The 20,365-nt window shown below is 42.2% G+C and overlaps 1 protein-coding gene across 1 annotated transcript in view; it reads right to left on the bottom strand.

Annotated features, from left to right (window-relative positions):
- Window positions 1-20,365, bottom strand: part of NIBAN2 (niban apoptosis regulator 2) — a 103,512-nt gene that overhangs the window by 34,490 nt on the left and 48,657 nt on the right. The window contains 1 exon segment of the mRNA XM_048512585.1: window positions 19,512-19,642. Coding sequence (XP_048368542.1) covers window positions 19,512-19,642 — 131 coding nt within the window.

Here is a 20,365-nt window from a genome sequence, read left to right as displayed (position 1 = left end):
GCAGATAGAGATAAATGGCAAAGTTTGTGGCCCAGGTTATAACGATTCAGTAAAATCCTTTCATCCAAGTTTGGTCAGTTAATAGTTCACTGGTTTATCCTGGATCATTTCTCATTATTAAAGCAACAGCAAACTATTGTCCTTTTTTTAAGCCTATAAAGACTGTGTTTAAAATTGCTTTTATGTATTTTAATCTTCTACTGGGTATTTTACGGATTTTACTTTATTTATTCACTTGGTTTATAGGCCGTTCTTCCCAATACATATACTGGAATTGCACTGTTTTATTTGTTTGTGGTTTTTATTGTTTTGCTATGGCTTTGAGCTAATGCAACAAAGCTGTTATTTGTTATTCAGCACAAATATGTGCAGATACCTTCACGTCAGTGTTGAAACTAAAACCTCATCATTGAAACTGACTATGACTGTTTTAAATCAAGTGACAATAGCAGAGCTCCCATAATGGTAAGGCTGCTTCCTCAACCTATAGCACCCTATCTACTCCAAGCTCTGTACTCTTAAATGGGAACAATTCAACCCACCTAGAAACCTAAGGTAGAAAATAACCTGCCCTTGAACAGCTAGAGATTAACACATTCCCACATCCCAATTGTCTCTTCCCATTAGTTTAAGATAGATGCTGGCAAACTCTGGTATACATCAGCCTTGCAAGAAAATTTCCTTAAAAATTATTGGCGTAGTGGCTTTGGATTAAAAAATGAACCAACTGGAGAACCAGATCTCTTCTAGTTTACAGAAGCCTCCCTGCCTGGAAAAAGATTCTTGCCAATGGTTATCATCCAAATAATAGCCCAAGGACTATATTCTAAGTAGTTTTTTCACATACAGATAGCAACAGACCAAAGCAATGTAAGCATAAACTTTTCATAAATCATATCTCACCATGCTTTGAGCTTTCAAATGAGAATGGCTTACAACTGCTTAGCTTTCTATTTCTTCCAGATTTATGAAGTCCATTTCAAGTCACAGTGCTACACTTTCTGGAAGAGCTACAACACCTCCCCAAAGGTACATCAATTTGAACCCGACACTGATGCGTGGCAGGCCCAAGTCATAATGTGCAACCCCATTTCCAGCCACAGCTTCTAACTTGGAGTTTGCCCATCAAGAAAAAAAACACTAGTTTGTCAATCCAGATGCTATGACAAATATGCCAAACCAGAGTAGCAGATGAATGAGCTGGACATTATTCCAGACATTAGACCAAATCCCAGTCAATCTTCCTTTGTGCAGGGATGGAATTCAGACAAAACCAGAAGTTGCATTTGGGCTAAACATTACTTATAGCAATTTGCCCACAGCAGATGTAGCATTACTAAGGACAGATAATACTGCTATATCTTATAGAGCCGTCACACAGATGCACGTACAGGCCCCCAAACACCTGAAATGCACTGAATAAAGAGTGTTACACTGCTAGCCACCATCAAAATCCCACTGTGCTAAGTGAAGGTTGGTGTCATTTGTCATAATCCTGCCACCTACTGATTTCAGTGGATGATGCTATGATTTCACATTCAAAATTAACTGCCTCCTGATTTTTATTTCAGAGAAGTTCTTTTTTTGTTAAAATGGTCTTTAGCAATTCTGGGAGTCTCCCCATGAGTCAGAAGCACTCACTTCCCGGGCTGGCTTGTATGACCAAAGAACCTAAAAAGGAACAAACTCAAACAAAGTACTTGAACATCAGTCCCGAGCCATGAGTCCAAAACAGACGTTGGCCAGTGGACACCCTTTTGTTCTTCCCCTTTTCATGCATGCACAAGTTTTCTGTTGTGTTTTTCTTTAAGAAGAAACATGCATTTATGATGTCCGCTGTGCGCTTGTATGGAAAGCAAACCAGCTGCAGGTACACAATTTGAACCCCCCCACACACACGCGCGCGCGTGTGTGTGTGTGTATATATATATGTGTGTATATATATATATATGTATATATATATATGTATGTATGTATATATATATATGTATTTATGTATATATAAATACAATTTTATTTTTTATATATGAGCAGAACATAAAAAAAGGAAAGAGAATCAATATTACAACCACAATTACAATTAGATCAAAGGAAAAAACAAGAAAAATATACGTATATTAAACAATATTAAACAATTACATAATAAGTAAAAAACATAATAGCAACAATCATGATCAGTAAACAGTGATATAATAACGAGCATTAAATGGTGATTGTCATAATAATAAATCTTAGCATAAATCATGAGGTATCGTATACAATACCTGATAAACATGATAACTATGTTGGACAATATTATTACGATGAATTAAATTAAAATAGATTTAAAAAACTTGTAGTGATAATTACTAATTTGAATTTCTAAAATTACAATTTTGAATTTCTAAAACTACCGAGTTAACATATGATTACCATCTATATATTAAATATTTAAATGTTTTTTCCTGAATTTCAGCATGTATTTCTTTCCAATTTTTTGGTCTTTTTGCATATTTACCACATATAAAGAATGTCATCTACCTCTTCACATTTCTAGCATTTCTCAATATAGCTCTTGCCCATCTTCTTGATATTTTTTGAAATAATATACCACTGATAAAGCATCTTACACCAGCTTTCTCTTAATGTTTGACTGGCTGTAAATTTTACCTCATAAGATTTCCCGATGTTGGATAGATATTTCTTTCTCACAGTTTTGGATTCATCTAACCAACATGTTTTAGCTTGTTATGAATTAGTAACTTATAAATCCGTCCTAATAACTGGTCTTTTTGAAGGTTTATCACCCTTTCGAAGTTAATCAGAACCCTCATTACGCCGCTTCCTGTGTGAATGTCCTTTTTAAATCTCAAAACCAATTGAAAATATAGCAGTGATTGTACTTTTTTGCCTTCATCCTTCATCTTTTGCCAACACTTGATTTCTCCATGAGAGTTTATCATGTCACCTTACAGTATAAAATAATTTTTTCCTTCTCACATTCTTATCATAGTATACCTCTATACAGGACACAAATGGGGATATCAGAGGACTCGCTTTTCTTTGGGTAGATATCCAAATTCTTAAAAGTCCATCTCTAATTACATGGATTCAGTTTTGTATTATATTTTGACTGATTTTTAGTCCATGTGGTAATTATGTATACCTTCTTCCAAATCTGCTGTTTCCAATTTTGTTATACTTTAATCTGGGTTAATCGAAACCAGGCCAGCTGCTTGATGATATATTTTAGTATTAGGCACTGCTAGTCCTCATCACTTTTTCTCATCTTGTAAAACTGATTCTAGACTTATTGCCATCCCATATGAACTTAATTATCGGTTTCTCTCATTGCTTCAAGATATATATTTTTTGTATATAGATTGGTGACATCTAAAATAGAAAAATCTGCTTCGATAATCCATTCATTTTTATTGTAGAAATTCTTCCAAGCCGTGAAACTTTTAGTTTAGACTATCTCTTCGGGTCCTCTTGAATCTTCACCCACATTGTTTGCAATTGTGCTAAATCTTCTGTCCAGTTAGTTTTATTCCCAGATAACTGGATTTGACCTTACTGCACATCAAGTATGTCCTTCTGATGACTTCCTATTCCTGCTTTGTTAAACTTCTAAAATTATTTTCATCTGTTTTCCTATTGATTGTATAATCCAAGAAGGATCCACATATTTCAGTTGTTCTATTACAGTGGTGGCGAACCTTTGGCACTCCAGATGTTATGGACTACAATTCCCATCAGCCCCTGCCAGCATGGCCAACTGGCCATACTGGAAGGGGCTGATGGGAATTGTAGTCCATAACATCTGGAGAGCCAAAGGTTCGCCACCACGGTTCTATTAGGTATCGTATCAACAATTGAGGGGTTTGAGATTATCAGCACCACATCATCAATATAACTTCTCATTTTAAGCTCTTCTCCATCCACTTTCAGCCCTTTAATTCTACAGTCTTATCTGATCTTAGGAGCTAGCACTTCTCGGGCAAGAATAAATGAAAACGGTGGATGGCCTTTTGCGATTTGAAATCTGCCAGGTAACACGCCACGCTCCTGCTGCACCTGGCCCACCTCACGCACCGCCCCTCAGGGAAGGAGGCAGGGAGGGAGGGGTCACTGCTGGGTCTCGATTTTCTACCCCCCCATGACTTACGCCCGGAACATGTGACCTCACATGTCCCCGTGGGCTCTACATCTTTGTGCTTCAGGACGGTGGCTTAGGGATGAATGCTCCTTCTTTAGCATGTCAGAGAAAAGGAGAAGATATAAACCCTATATGCAGGGATTGAATATTTATTAAAACATGTACATTCCACCTTTCATTGTCATTAAAGGTGTGTCAGGGACAAAGCCTGGTGTATGTAAACTGATTGTAACTCTCACGTAACCTGATTGATATGCACCTTGATTGATATGTAAAGAAACTTTCTTTGGGATTTATAGCTTTGACACCGATTGTAGATAACTAGGCAAATGACCCTGAGGAGGCTCTCTGCCTCAGAGAAACAGGATGTGCCTGTTGGCCTGAGGCGAGGCAGGTGGCTACATCTATCCCTATTGCAGCCTCGAAGGCACCTAAGTCTCTAAAATCTTTTCACACTTTCTCTGGGAAAGCGGGAGGGGGAATTGGGCAAGGATAAAGGAACCCAGGAAAGCCAGGTCGAACAGAATTGGCTTTCTCAAGCTATGCCCTAAGCCTTTCAATAAAGGCTACTGATCAAGAATCCAAAATCTGTTTATTGGCTAACGCTCTGAGACCTAACAAGGTGTATTTAAGAAGAAGATAAAGAGATTGGATTTATGCTTTTCCCAACCAAAAGGAGTCTCAAAGACCCTTTCCCTTCTCCTCCCCACAACAGACATGCTGTGAGTCAGGTGGGGCTGACAGAGTTCTGAGAGAACTGTGACTGACCCAAGGTCATCCAGCAGGTTTCATGAGGAGTAGGGGAAAAACTTGGTTCGCCTGAGAAGAGTCCACCACTCATGTGTAGGAGTGGGGAATCAAACACAGTTCTCCAGATTAGAGTCCACTGCTCTTAACCACTACGCCCCACTGGCTCTTTAAATGGGAGAACATATAGCCAAGTGGTGTTCCTGTCGCACAAAGAGGCCTCGGCCCAAATGCACGTTCACCGCCTTGGTGAGAATTAGAAATGCATCTCTCTCTCTCCCTCACTTGCACTCACTTGAGAGATCAACACCACCCGGTAATCAGAAGGCACATTCAGCGTACACCTGGACAAGGTTCAACTTTAACCACAAGGGCGGGACACCCAAGGGTGCTTATTAAAGCCTGAACGTTTCCTGGCCACAGATGCCCTGCAACAAAACCCAGGCCAAGGCAGAAGCGGTAAGGACACCACTCATAGGTACCCTTGGCTGTTTATATACCTGACAATTAAAGTATCTGTCCTGTGCAAAGCACATGATAAAAACACACACCCGTGCTGCTTTCAACTCCAGATTAGCCTGCCAGGATGTAAAGGAGTCACAGGGAGAAAATACTCCAAGTTACGAGCAGCAGTTCTCCTATTGCCATGACTGGACCGGACATATACTTCTGCGTGGGGTGGATTCGCTGTTTGTGAATTCAGCAGCCTCCTCTAGCTTCAGCTTAAAGATTCTGAAAGAAGCCTATCCATCCATCCATCTATCCAAAAAACATTCTTCAGGATCCAGGTGGGAAACAATTGAATTACACATGCTGCTTAAAGCACCCTGCTAAACTCTTTTCTTCCTGCTGTAAAACAAACACACACCTCTTGCAGGTTTAATTGAGTCTGCCTCCTTTTGCCATCTGTTAATAGATGCCTGCAAAGTGCACCGGCGGGTATCCAGCCATCCACCTGCATTCCTCTCTGTTCCTGGGTTGTTGGGTGGGAAGTGAGGATATCGACTCCTTACCATAGCAGAGCTGTGATGGCAGAAGTGGAAAAGGAGAGATTTTCCCCACCCCAGACCCCCCTCACTCCAACCCTCCATGCATTTCTCCATGTATAACACTCAGCACTATAAGCTTGAGAATTATATTTTCAGAAGGGGCTATAGGAACAGCAAGGAAAGTAAGAAGCCTCCATGTTCCATGCACAAAGTGGTAAAATACACACCACTAGTAATGGTGGTGGTGGTGGGGAGTTGGGTATAAAAATACTTCATTCACAAGGATTGCGGGGGGCGGGGGGAGATTCCGAAGACGACAAGAGTCTTTTCTGACACAAATCTGACGCAGTCTAACAGTCATGGGGTTGCACCCCCTTGTGAAAAAATCTCGTGTCCAGAAAATTTTTCAGAAATATACGAGAAGATTAATCTTGGAAGCTTGCGGTGCTCGCCGAAGGCTTCCCTGGAGTGTCAAACTCAGAGTCTTATATAGGAGAGGGCTCAGATGCAAGTCATTACAAGTCGGCATGAGGCAGAAGCAGGGAGGGGGAAGGGGGCCAAAAAACCAGTAGGTGGGAAAATGTGGTCGAGTTTTTTCCGAGCTTTTAACAGCGGCAAGAGAGTTTCTGTGGCTTATAAGAGATTTTTCAGAACTCTTCTGACATTTATATTGCTTCAAAAAGAATTTGGCTCCCCTTTCTCCAGAAAAGGAGGTACGGGGCCCCCTCCAATAGGAATTTTTTTTTAAGCCCCTTCTCAGTCTCATCTTACATTTATCCCTAATGGATAAACTGGAAAAATTTGGGAAATCCCAAGGAGGGAAGAGGGACTCTTATGGAATAGTCTTTGACTGAAATGCTTTTAAAGACAAGGTTTCCTACATTCAAAAATATATATCAATCATTTTTTAAAATGTGTGGAGGTGTACAGCATTAGATAATGGTGGTCCTGTGTAGTTTAGATAAAGGTAAAGGTAGTCCTTTGAGCAAACACTGGACCATTACTGACCCATGGCATAATGTCACATCACAACATTTATTAGGCAGACTTTGTTTGGGGGGGGGGATGTCATTGCCAGCCCCATATATAGCTACAGTGTATGGAAGGTGTGCAAAATTAGTACAGTTTCCATATTTTCCTTACCCTACATGTTCAATATAGGTACACTGGGGTACCAAAGGAATTTAGTAAGAATTTGTTCTGAGAGGCTGGTGGCATCTCTCTTCCAGGCTTATTATGGTCTCATGCACTACTAGCACAACATACCATGATAGTACACAATCAATATGGCCCTGTGCATTACATGAGCACTGCCCTTTGAAATCCTGCCTTTACACTTCCTTCTGGTGACCCAGACAATAGACATGTTTCCAAGAATCTCTACCTGCTACTCCAAGATCCATCTCAGTCAACCAGCCCTGTTTTGTAGGACAATGCATGCACTGCAACTATCTGCTTTGCATCCACATTTAACATCCCATGACAGTGTGGAAAACGAACTACAGGCCCATGCACTGCCAACTGTACGTCATCCAACAGCCAAGGGTGTCAAGAAGCAGGCAAGCACTTGGGGATCCCATTGGATCAAAGGCTCAAAAGCAGACGGCACTTTATTACACAGATTGTCTGCGTCTGGGCGTCTCTTGCCTCTCGACAGACACAACTGCAATTAAGCTCTTAGGGTGTTTACACTGACGAAGGGCTAAAGATCAGCTAGAGAGAAACACTGCGCCTATTTATTTTTTTAAAAATGGGATGAATTAGCCAACAATACAAACAGAGAGGATTTGTTCAGCAGCCTCTGGCTTTGATTTAGGAAAGAAAGACAAAGACTACAAGCTACTAATTCCTACAGGAAAACGTCAAGCACATTTTGACAGATAATCTACCCTTGCAAATAAATAATGAAAAACAGACCAATGCTATTTTTCTGGTGCACATTAGTAAGTCAAGAGGACTAGGTTCTCTGCCTTGGTGGTTGCCTGAAAGTAGCTGCCATACACCATAGGTAACTAGGTGTTTATAAGACTATACGTTAGATGTGTTCACATGGACAACACTGAACAGTTTTTAGGGATTATTTGGTAAAGTTTGCCTTGTCTTTCACAATTAAAATGAAATAATATACAGAGCAGATTTAGAAGAGCCAAATACAATGATGTCTTGTTCTGGGGTTATCCCAGAGTTCTTTAGTTGCTTTACTGACTACAATACAGGTAGAAAAACTCTTAAGCAATCCACGACAGTCGTCTTGGGAAGGTGAAATGTGTTCTATTGAAAGATTCACACATATCCCAAAAGACGAACAGCTAGAAGACTGTATTGTTGAAGGCTTTCACAGCCGGATTCAACTGGTGGTCGTGGGTTTTCTGGGCTGTGTGGCCGTGGTCTGGTAGATCTTGTTCCTAACATTTCACCTGCATCTGTGGCTGGCATCTTCAGAGGAGTATCACAGAAGGAACAGAGGTGTATTCTCTCTGTGATACACCTCTGAAGATGCCAGCCACAGTTGCAGGCGAAACGTTAGGAACAAGATCTAGCAGACCTCAACCACACAGCCCGGAAAACCAACAACCACCAGCTAGAAGATTGGTTCTAGAAGTGCAGAAAAGTAGCTTGGGGTGGTTTAAGTATAACAGTTTTTTATTTAAAAAGAAAAATGATCACGTTTCTAGTACCCAATTACAAAAGTGTATCATTCTTATATTTTCAAGCCTGTCTAGGTTTTCCCCCACTACAGAAGTAGGAAGACAGAAGAGGTTCTATAATTCATGCAGAGTTGCAACAGCCGGTCTCTACTAAGGATGTGGAATTCAAGTGTAACTCTGAATGAGATGAGACCTAACTGCCCAATCACTCTCAGTGCAAAAATGTGCAAGCAGAGAGAAGGGCCTGATAGTAGATCAAGCAAGCACAGCAGGAAGACATACCAAAAAGGAATTTTACTTGCATGGGGCTTAAAGGAATTTTACGTGATTTATTTCTTGAGGAACTCTGGCAGTTCTGGGGAATTGCTGACATAGTTAACACTCAACTTCAGAGGTCTGGTGTGCTAAATCAGCATTCTAGCAACCCACACATACACTGTGTGATGACATTTGGGAAAAGATGCATCCCTTGATCTTCTGAAAATGACAAGGGAGAGCGGGTAGGAGTGAATTATTTTGTCCCTGTTTAATGGCTCCTCTAACTGGTTCCCCAAACCACTGAGAGGCAAACCCTTGGGGCTGTTGGATAGCGAGCAATTAATTAAAAGTATTTCCCCCATCTCCTTAGCATCTGTATAACTATTCAGCTAACAAGGCTCTCTCCTTCACCCCCAAGCTACATTCCAAAAGTTCAGATTCACAGGTGTGTTGCCAAAAGAAAAACAGGGCAGGGAAAGAGAGGGGAAGAGAGGATCTCCCCATTTAAAGATCCAAAGCCATAGCAGCGAAAGCGGCAAACCAAACAGAAAAATAGCAAGGGAATGAGAAGCCAGACAGTGACAAACCATCAAAAATAAGACTGGACGAAAGGTACTGCAATGTTGTCAGGGGCTCTGGAGTGACAGGGAAGGGGGCAGTGCGGCAGTTTCTAATGCTGTGCTACCTTAGTTCTGTCCCACTGCTACCCACCCAGCATCTACAGTCAGTGGGGGTGATTCTCTGCACAGTTGTTTTCACCCAGGCCAGTCCTAGACATTAGCACAGGGGTGTCCAATTCCCATGCCAGCAGGGACTGATGGGAATTGTAGTCCACAAACATCTGAAGCACCAGAGTTGGACACTCCTGCACTACTACATTTGTGTCTCATGAGGACTGAAAGAGGACACACAGACAGTTCATCATATCATCTCAGTCTTGCATACCAGGTTGCTACTGCTGAGATAAGCCAGTGTACTGGTTATAGTATTAAAAGAGCTGGTTTTTATAAGCCCCTTTTCTCAACTTTTCAGAAGTTTAAAAGCAGCTTACAAACCTTCTCTTCCACTCAACAGGAACCCTGTAAGGGAGGTGGGGTTGAGAGAGTACTGAGAGAACTGAGACATAGCCCAAGATGACCCTGCATGCTTCTTGTGGAAGAGTGGGGAATCAAACCCGATTCTCCAGATTAGAGTCCACTGCTCTGAAACACTACAACATTCTGGCTCAGTTTCAGACTAGGAAGAACCACATTCTAATCACGTGTCAACCTGGATACTCCCCAGCTGGTCTGAGGCCAGTCAGGCTGAACTACCTCACAGGGTTGAAATGAGGATAGACATGGTGAGCCACAAATGCTTCTTTGAACCATCTGGAGGAAGGATGGGATAGACATTCAATGAATAATTAGTTCAGAAATCCTGCATTGAAGCTTCACATAGCTAACTCACAAGTTTATTTGGCTTTTAAAGACAGCCCTTCTACCCCATAAGAGGGGGGTATTTTGATTTATACGATCTGAAGAGAAACCAGAGTATTGGAATATTTTGGTTATGGTTACTCAGAAGGATGAGAAAGAGAATATACCCCGTCTGACAGATCTTAATAAATCCTTCAGTTTGTTCTCTTAATCTTAACTATTTAAAGGTCGGATCAAAATGGGGATAAGGCGAGAGTGACAGAAGAACATGTTTTGTGGAAAACTTTGCCCTCACAGTTGGGGTGGGGTGGGGACAACCAAAAACTGGGATAATTTTTTAGATTTTTCAAAGGAGAAGAAGGCAGCATTGCCCTCTCTCCCCTCCATCATGATTCAAAATCTTCCGAACAGCCACAGAAGAGGAAGAGGAGGAGGAGGAGGGTTTATATCCCCCCCTTTCTCTCCTGTAAGGGGACTTACAAACTTCTTTCCCTTATCCCCTCACAACAAACACCCTGTGAGGTAGGTGGAGCTGAGAGAGCTCTGAAGAACTGTGACTGGCCCAAGGTCACCCAGCTGGCATGTGTTGGCAGGCTCATTTGAATTCCCCAGATAAGCCTCCACAGCTCAAGCGGCAGAGAGGGGAATCAAACCCGGTCCCTCCAGATTAGAGTACACCTGCTCTTAACCACTACACCACTGCTGCTCCTGAAGAATAGCAAAGTCACACTCAAATAGTAAGCCAGGAGTAAGGAGCAGGTATGAATGTTTCCTCCTCCCAAATTTTAAAACATGAGTACGCAAAACAACTTAACACAACCTTGAATTGCATCAACCCTCCCTTGTGTGTCTCACCTAGTACCCCAAAACACCTGAAAGGGCCCCCCAATCTGTGCCACATCAGACCAGTCAGGCATCATGGAAGGAACTTTTCCCACACCTCTGAAGCTTATCTGTCACCATCGTTTCTGTCCCACAACCAAGGGATCGGTTCCAAATCTTTCTCCCCCAACTTTGCAGCTTTTCCCAATAGAGCATTCAAGGTGTGAGATCCGAGGCTTTTTCTGCCAGCAGAACTCATGCTTGGCTCATTTCCCAGGGAACTGCGGCAAATCACCTTGGGATAACTCCACCTCACCTCCTTCATCCTCCCAGGGGTTGTGTTTTGACAATCACCATCACCCCTTCAGTTCTCACAGAAGACACGAACCGCTCAGGTTCATTTTGCCCCGTCTGGTTCATCTCAGCCCTATTTGGAGAGGCCTCTGTGAAAAATTACCCTTGAGGACACTTCAGTGTACAATGCCCTGTTAGACAGGCTTTAGGGAGGCGAAAAAAGAGCACACATCAAAAACAGGCCACAAGGAAAACAGGGGCATCGGGGCAGAAGGCTAGGGAGATGAGACTGCAGTCTCAATTTGGCCATAAAGCTCACTGGATGTTCTTGGCCATCTGTGTCTCAGTACCCATCAGTCACCCAGCAATACTGCTCCTAAGCTAATATTCTTCAGAGGTGAGTCACACCTTTGACTCCATGTCGCTGAGCAAGGAAAATGCAAGTGAAGCACAAATCTGACCCCAACACTCACCATCTGAAGCGAAGGGTCTACACTGGTGCACCTCTTTCACAGAACTGGAGTTGTGTAGGGAAGACACCACGTAACATGCCTTTTTACATGTTCAGGGTATATGTATTCAGTCTGAATTCACAGTGCACACAAACCATGTGCCTTTGTTGAATCAGAGTTTCCCAGAGTTTACAACACTTCCCAGAGTTTACAACACTTCCACTCCATATACAAATCTATACAATCTCAATCCTGGATTTTTCACGGAAACTTGTTGCTTGGAAACGAAACTGGAAAGAATATACATTCCCACAGTATGAATTAATCCAATAACTAAGTTAACATGTGAAAAGCTCTAACTTGACATGACATGGTTGTGATTCTCAGCAAGATATGGACAAATATGAGACAAATGCACCAAAATAAATTGGAAGATGCGATTTTTAAATTCAGAAACAAATCTTTTTGGCCTTCCCTGCTTTTGATGACATTTGCAATAAAATGCTCAAGTTTCCATCAACCATGCAGTGCTTCACCTTCAAATTGACTTGCTCGTCCCCCATATGAGGCGAGTTTGAGCCAAATCGCTAATTTTGAGCCAGCAAAAATTGAAACCCAAACAGGCACACCCTGTCTACCCCCAAGGAATGCCAACTAAAACCAGCCAAGAAAACAGTGACACCCTGAAAATATCTACAGTTTGAGTTGGCCACCAGTCAAGAGGAGTGGGCACGGTCTTGGTAACTGTATCCAGGCATCAACAAACACCCAGCTAGAGTGTCAGCTGCCACTTGGTAAAGACCAGAATATATTACCACTTCCTCCGTTCTTCCACAATGGTGCAAGAACACCAGCTGTGCAATGACCTCATTAAAAAAACCCATTCATTTTCTTCACATAGAGTTAGGAGGAGACTCACCAGCTGAACAGATGACTCAGGTCAATGCCGGAGGTCAAAGCCTGGTCATAATGAAGGGGCATTTCCCTCCTGAGCTGCAAATTATTACCTCAGTCTGGGACCCAGATAGTCTAGAAAGTCATATGCAGGCCAGACTTGCACTGAAAGTTGCCATTTATTTATGTGGAAACAATTATACACCACCTTTCTCAAGATGGCTGCCAACTAAGAATAAAACATAATCACTGCAGAATCAGGGTATAATGTTACAGTGTTCACCTACCAAAGCTGCCATTTCCTCCAAGGAACATGATCTTGGTCATCTGGAAACAAGTTGTAATATCTGAAGATCTCCAGGTTCTGCCTGAAGGTTAGCAACCTTAGGGCACTAAAGCACAGGACTTGGGAAAAGTGTCTTTAACTTGGGGGCTGGACAGTATGGGTGGAGGCTCTACTTCTGCAGGAACACAACATGGTGCTGATTTAAGTTTTAATATCTCTGTTGTACAAGCCCAACATACTTTGTGTGTTACTTCACTCTTATTCCTCAGGTCCCTTCACACTGCAGTAAGCTTTTTACATGCAAAACTGACCAAACAGGAGGTCAGCTAAATGGTTTGGTCTTGCCAAGAAGATAGCACATTTTTCCCCACTTAGCCAGGAGTTCAGGGTTAGAGCCAGGGCAACACGAGGTCTAGACCAGGTTCCATGCCAAAAGAACAGAGTCAAATAAAGTCATCCAAATCACACACCAGACCTGAATCAAAATCAGCCTTCATGGCCAAGCCAGCAAGTTAAGGCAGACTCTCCCCACCAGAAATACAGCTAGCAGCTAAGTAGGACGAAACTGGAGGAGACGCTCTCTCGATACTCAGGAGCAAACGGGTTGCACAGCCTGGGTGACGCGAGAAGAAGTAGATAAGTAAACACTGCTCCAGTTATGAAATACAGAGAGCGCTCAAATTGCAGGGACCAGACTCAAGCTCTAAATCACAAATTTATACCAATACCTGAAAGAGAAACTACGGTAAGTGAGAGATTGTGGCTTAGTAAAACCTGCTTTGCATGTGAAATCTTGTGTGTATATATGTGTCAAACGTGTTATCAGGTAACCAAGCAGAATTGCTGGAGTAATTATTTGTTTAGAAATTTAATTACCTGTCCTCTAGACTTGTTTTTTCCTTATGTCAGATTTTGTATTAAGGATTATCTTTCTACAAAGTTGATTTTTTTTATTTAGAGCTTTGGAGGTGTTAAATGCTATTCTTTTATTTGTAAGCCTGATCAATGGCTGTATATAATAAATAAACAAACCGGCTTTGAATGCAGAAGCTCAATTTCTGGCATCTCCAGTCAAAGGATTTCAAAGAGCTGCTGTTGTGAAATACCATTCTCTTCTCCAGACCCCTGGAGAGCCATTGCCAGTAAGAAGAGACAATACTGAGCTAGTACCAGCAGCCCCTAACACAATAGACAGCAGCTTCACATATTTGAAGTTCTGCCCACTGTACAGTTATCCACTGTCAGAAAATCAACATCCTCTCATTGAGGCAAACCACTGGATTTTAAGAGCCATATAGGCATACTCCAGAGACTGTATTTAGAAAGCAGATGTCTTGGGGGGGGGGGAGAGATATTGTTTACCATCTTTATCACAGTCAAGAGCTGAAAGATACTAAACAATACAATCTGGAATGCTCCCCAATGGTTGGGCCAAACCAAGCCCTTCCTTCCTGCAGGATACAGGAATACCTTCAAAATGGGTACACAGATTCAAAAGAGACCAACAGTTCCACCAGGATGCAACACCTTGCCCAACAGTACATTCTGGTTTGTGCCAAAAATTTCAGAAGTTATCCAGTTTGATGAATAAAAGGGTGTACTTACAGCTAGCATACTAGAACTAGTCTCCCATACTAGCATACTAGAACTAGTCTCCCCTACCACCCATTACAGCCGTGGTGGCGAACCTTTGGCACTCCAGATGTTATGGACTACAATTCCCATCAGCCCCTTCCAGTATGGCCAATTGGCCATGCTGGCAGGGGCTGATGGGAATTCTAGTCCATAACATCTGGAGTGCCAAAGGTTCGCCACCACTGCATTACAGTGACCAGTTCCAGCCACTCACAGTGCAAATTTGGACAGCTCCCACAAACCCCCACACAATCGTACAAGCAGAGAGAAGTCATTCAATCAAGGCAGACCTGCACAAGCAGCCATCTCTCCCCAGCTTCTTATAGACCTTTGAAAAGAATACTTATTACATACATCACTTCTGCTCTACCTCTCCACAGTCTGCTATTCTGCTTCGCATGCCTGCCACATTTTAGGTTCATCACCGATACACAAGATTATCTATCTATCTATCTATCTATCTATCTATCTATCTATCTATCTATCTATCTATCTATCTATCTATCTATCTATCTATCTATCTATCTATCTATCTATCTATCTATCTATCTATCTATCTATCTATCTATCTATCTATCTATCTATCTATCTAGATTTGTAGACAACCCCATCCCCAAGGGGCTCTGGGCAGTGCACAACAGTGTCAATATACATACAAGATATAACAAGGATCACAATAGTGACCACATTTACTAAAATCCATTAAAATCCATTAAAACAGTGGTCAAAACAATAATAACAGGTTCCCATAACTCCAGTTCATTAAAACCTCCCCAAAAGAGGAACGCCGGACTCCTCCCTAGGAGTTGCAAAAATAAGGGAGGGGTTTCCTACTCAGCGACTGGACACTCCAAAGGCCCAGCGGAACAACTCAGTCTTGCAGGCCCTGCGGAATTCACCAAGGTCCCGCAGGGCCCGGACAGCTGGAGGGCTCAATCACTGGAAAGGCCAAAACCTTGTTTGCATGTTACAGTGAATGCACATACCTCCTGGGTGTACATGCACACATCCGTTTGTAAAAAGAAGCCAGCTTGTGTTCACTTTACAAATGAACCTGGGACCAAAACCTGGAAAAGTGTGTCATTTCAATCATATGTTGAAGGTAACATAAATAGTGCACACACGTAACGGGTAAACTGTACACAGAAGCCCTGTTCATGTTACCGTGAATGCACATAAATCTTGCACATTCAGGTACACATCTATCTGTAAGAACTAGTGTGCATTTACATGCAGTATCTGGATGAGCATGAAGTCTGTATTACCTGTTCATGTATTGAATGCACATGAGAATTATGCAGTGCACGTATTTTTTTAAAAAAGTGTATTCTATACATGGATTGTACATGCATACTATAATTTTCAACAGGGTTAGACTGTACATGCATCAAGACAACATTCCCTGTAAGCTGCATGGCTGTGCAGTCACCATATTGGTACAGCACAGATTGGGCAGCCGCCCAACAGGGGCAGCTCTCCCAGGCAGCTCAGTTCCACTCAATAGTAGGGAGCTCCCATGCAGTGGTGGTGAGAGATTAGAGGGACTATTGATCCAGGGGAATTTGTGAACAAGGCCTGTTACACATTTATGATATGAAACTAATCACGGGGCCTTTTGAGAGACTGGCAGCAGATTGGCTGTCCCCTTGTGAGGCCCCTGCCATATTTCACCATCTTCAGCAATGCCTTTTCCATCTTTTGGCACTGCTGCCCCCTCCCATCCTTAGGAACGGGCACCACTACCATGGGATTTTTAAGCTGTCTCTGTTTTAGAAATTGGTACGCTGCAACTGAATTTTAAGGGTTTTAATTGTTTTTAAATTATTGATTATGGATGTTGTTGCTGTAAACCACCTAGAGCCCTTTGAGGATGAGGCGGTCTATGAAACAAACAAACAAATGAATGAATCAAACAATCAAACAAATAAACTCCATATTATGGGTATCCCATGCAGCTGTTCCTTCTGATGCTTTGATGCAGCTGTTCCTTTTGATGCTCTGTATATGGCTATGCTTCTGTACACAAGTCAATCGTAAGTTTGAGGTCTGTTTTTGACTTACCAATTCTCCTCCCCTTCCGTTGGTGGCCCATACTGTCTTAAAGGCAGTGACAGAAAGCCATCTCCCACACACATCGATTAGAGGCTCTATTTAACACTTTAAAAAATCCCATATTGGTCCATTCCCTCTCACATAGCCCATCCCATAAAGCTAACCCAGAAGCAGAGATTTGTGACTGCTTCAACCACTGTTTAATAGCATTTGGACAGCATCTATATAAATACTGGTACCAGATGAAAATGAGCAGACTCAGATCTTTCCAACACTTAACATAAATCAGAGGACCTTCCAAACAACATAGGGTTTAATTATGAATAATTGTGTTGGCATAGAGATCCCCTGAGTTATGATGCCACCAGTTTTTGATCTCTCATCACCTAACGCCTCCCCAAAATGTTAATCACATACTCTGCAATCTGGTTGAAAGGATAAAGGCATTCACCTAGGATAAGACAGTCTAACGTCAATCTCTCCCCTCCATCCCCATCAGAACAATCCTGTTTATTTAACCAAGGTTAGGCTTGTTCAACAAGAGCAAGGAATACAAGGCTTGCAGTTAAAATGAAAGACTGACAGTAGAACATTGCTTCTAAGCTTCCTGCTTGTTCTGGCTAGCCTAGCCAAGCAGTTATGGCATCGTACCTTCAGATGCAAAGCAAGAAATCATCGTAACTCCCTGTTTGACGGAAGATGCCAAGCGGCAGTCCAAAACAGAGCTTTCACACATTCCAGAATGAAGCCCCCTTGCAACAGACTGGAGCTGAGTGTTTATGGAAAACCTAGGCTGGGAACCAGCCAGAAGATATAAAGATGTTAAAATGCCCCTATAATGGACTCTTCAGTGGAAAGCTCTCAAGCGGGAGAGTAAGAGATAGGAAAAATTATTGTATACTTGGAGAAATTTATTGTATACTTGGAAAATGTGTTGTATACTTGGAGGGGGGAGAAGTCCACACCCATCCAAGCTGAAAGCGACACACAGAAGTGAAGTTGCAAAGAATATCAGAAAAGGTAAGAGAGAAACGGACAGTTGGCACCTGTCCCCTTAAGTAAAGTGACTCTTGCAAACATAAGTGCCGAAGAAAGTAACTCAAAGAATTTAAGAAAAGTAACTCTCCATATATTCCTCCCAGACAGAACTGCCCTCTGCAAATAACAATTTGTTAGTGGTCCTTGGCTCCAAAGCTATCTGGTTGTCCTTGACCAGGGCGAGAGCTTTTTCAGCTCTGCCCCCCATCCCCCTTGCTGGAATGCTCTGTCAAATGAGACCTGGGCCCTGCAGGATTTATCAGAGTTCCACAGGGTTTGTAAGATGAAGCTGTTCAGCCCAACATTTGGTCAAGGACAGCAATGATGTCCAACTGACTGGCCTCTCTTCCCTTCCCTTTTTTCCTGTTATTTGGTTGAAGTCCTTTCATTTCTTTGCTGTTAATCGTTGATTGATATTGTATGTTGCTGATTCCATCCTTAGTGACCTGTACTTAGGGCATTATGGGTTATGAAATTTTGACTGTTTTGATTGTACATTGAATTGTTCTGTTGGAAGCCACCCTGGGTCCGTATGGAGAAGAGACGCTCAGAAATCAAATGCTAAATACAAATAAATAAAATACACAGGCTCAATTCAAACACCAAGTTATGCTATGTGGTTGGTTTTTTTACACAATGACAGAACTTATTAGTCATGAAGACCGGTTAGCCAAACAGAACTAGACATTGTGGTTTGAAGAAAGTTGCAAACCATGGTTTGGCAGGGTGCAAATTCAGAGGCACTCTAGTTCTTGACATTGACATTCAGAGGCATTCTGGTTCATGATCTAGAGAATCCCACTAGATAGCCTGGGTCCAGCACTACAATTCCCATCAGCCTCTGTCAGCATGGCCAATTGGCCATGCTGGTAGGGGCTGATGGGAATTGTAGTTCCTGAACATCTGGAGAGCCGCAGGTTCCCTACCCCTGCTCTAGAGGTTCCTCTACCCTATACAGATGGTTGTACCGAGCAGATTTCAAAGAGCAAAACCTATAAAATTATGCATGAGGTAGAAAATGTTGACAGAGAGAAATTTTTCTCTCTTTCTCACAATACTAGAACCAGGGGGCATACATTGAAAATGCTGGGGGGAAGAATTAGGACTAATAAAAGGAAACACTTCTTCACACAACGTGTGATTGGTGTTTGGAATATGCTGCCACAGGAGGTGGTGATGGCTACTAACCTGGATAGCTTTAAAAAGGGACAGATTTATGGAGGAGAAGTCGATCTATGGCTACCAATCTTGATCTCAGATTGCAAACGCCTTAGCAGACCAGGTGCTCAGGAGCAGCAGCAGCAGAAGGCCCTTGCTTTCACATCCTGCACGTGAGCTCCCAAAGGCACCTGGTGGGCCACTGTGAGTAGCAGAGTGCTGGACTAGATGGACTCTGGTCTGATCCAGCAGGCTAGTTCTTATGTTCTTATGTCCACTCTAAACCTTGTACATTTTGAAGCTCAACTCTCAGTTTGGGCTCTAAACATAAACCACGGTTTGGATGGATACCTGTTGAATTTGTATATTTTTATACAACATGTTCATCAAGTTTGTGTTCCGTTACTAGATAGGTTACTTCGCATCAAGTGAACTCCGATGTAGCCACATGCAATAAAATTTATCTTATGTGGGTTTCATAATTTGTGCTATTCCCACATCGAAAATGCAGGATGGGTAGAAGATGTCTGCAAAACCAAAGCATAAAACAGCAGACACCCGCAGGTAACAATTGGCAGATTTTTGAATTCATAGCCATTCTACAGCTTCCAGACCGCTTTCATGAGAAGCATGAAGCCCACCGCCGTCAATACAAAACCTTCAAACCCAGTGCCCTCCTTACCTTGCGGTGCAGTAGCTGCGCCTGGGGCCCCCCTCCACCTTCAATCTCATATCGGACACTGTTGAAGAGTGCGACGCCATACTGCTCCTCATAGAACTGAGAGAAATCTCCAAGGACTTTGCCAGTCTTTTCTGCAAGATGACAAAAAATTGTATGACTGTAACTGTATGGTTTTAAACTACAAAAACTTAGTTATTGGCAATAATCCCAAATAGTCTTGGGAAAAATGAACTGTTACATATCATCCACTGTTAGTTTCTAGTTTGAATGCATCACAACCATTGAGCCATGATGGAACAGCTCAAGGGTCCATCTAATGCAGCACCCTGTTATAATCAGATGTCTCTAGGAAGCCCATAAGCAGGACATGAAGACAATAGTTCCCCTCTCGTTTTCCCACCAGCAGCTTGTATACAAGAGGTAGCAAGCAAGCAAGAGTTTGATTGTATTAGCTACAGGCCTTCATAATCTTTCCATAATGCAGAACAATACAATCGCATGGTTACGAGCAGAAAAGCAAAGAAACAACAAAATGTACCCTAATGCCTAAAATCCTATGAAAATGTTAGCAACTAAATAATCTAAACTATACCTAAGACAAATCTTAAGCAATGATACAACAGACAACCACAACAGTGAGACAATATGACATGCAGATCATTCTGCAAGATTTAACCTAATTTTCCTTGCAGCATGTGCTAATAGCACGTACTCAGGGGTATATGAACACAACACAAAGTTTACAGATACTGAATCAGACAATGGTCCATCAAAGTCACCAGGGTCTATGTCCGTGGCTGATGGGAATTGTAGTCCATAACCTCTGGAGTGCCAAAGGTTCGCCACCACTGGTC

The sequence above is a fragment of the Sphaerodactylus townsendi genome, linkage group LG12 (genome assembly GCF_021028975.2).
Source record: "Sphaerodactylus townsendi isolate TG3544 linkage group LG12, MPM_Stown_v2.3, whole genome shotgun sequence".
NCBI lineage: Eukaryota > Metazoa > Chordata > Lepidosauria > Squamata > Sphaerodactylidae > Sphaerodactylus > Sphaerodactylus townsendi.
The sequence above is the reverse complement of the archived record's forward strand: the minus strand, read 5'-3'. Positions and strand labels throughout refer to the sequence as shown.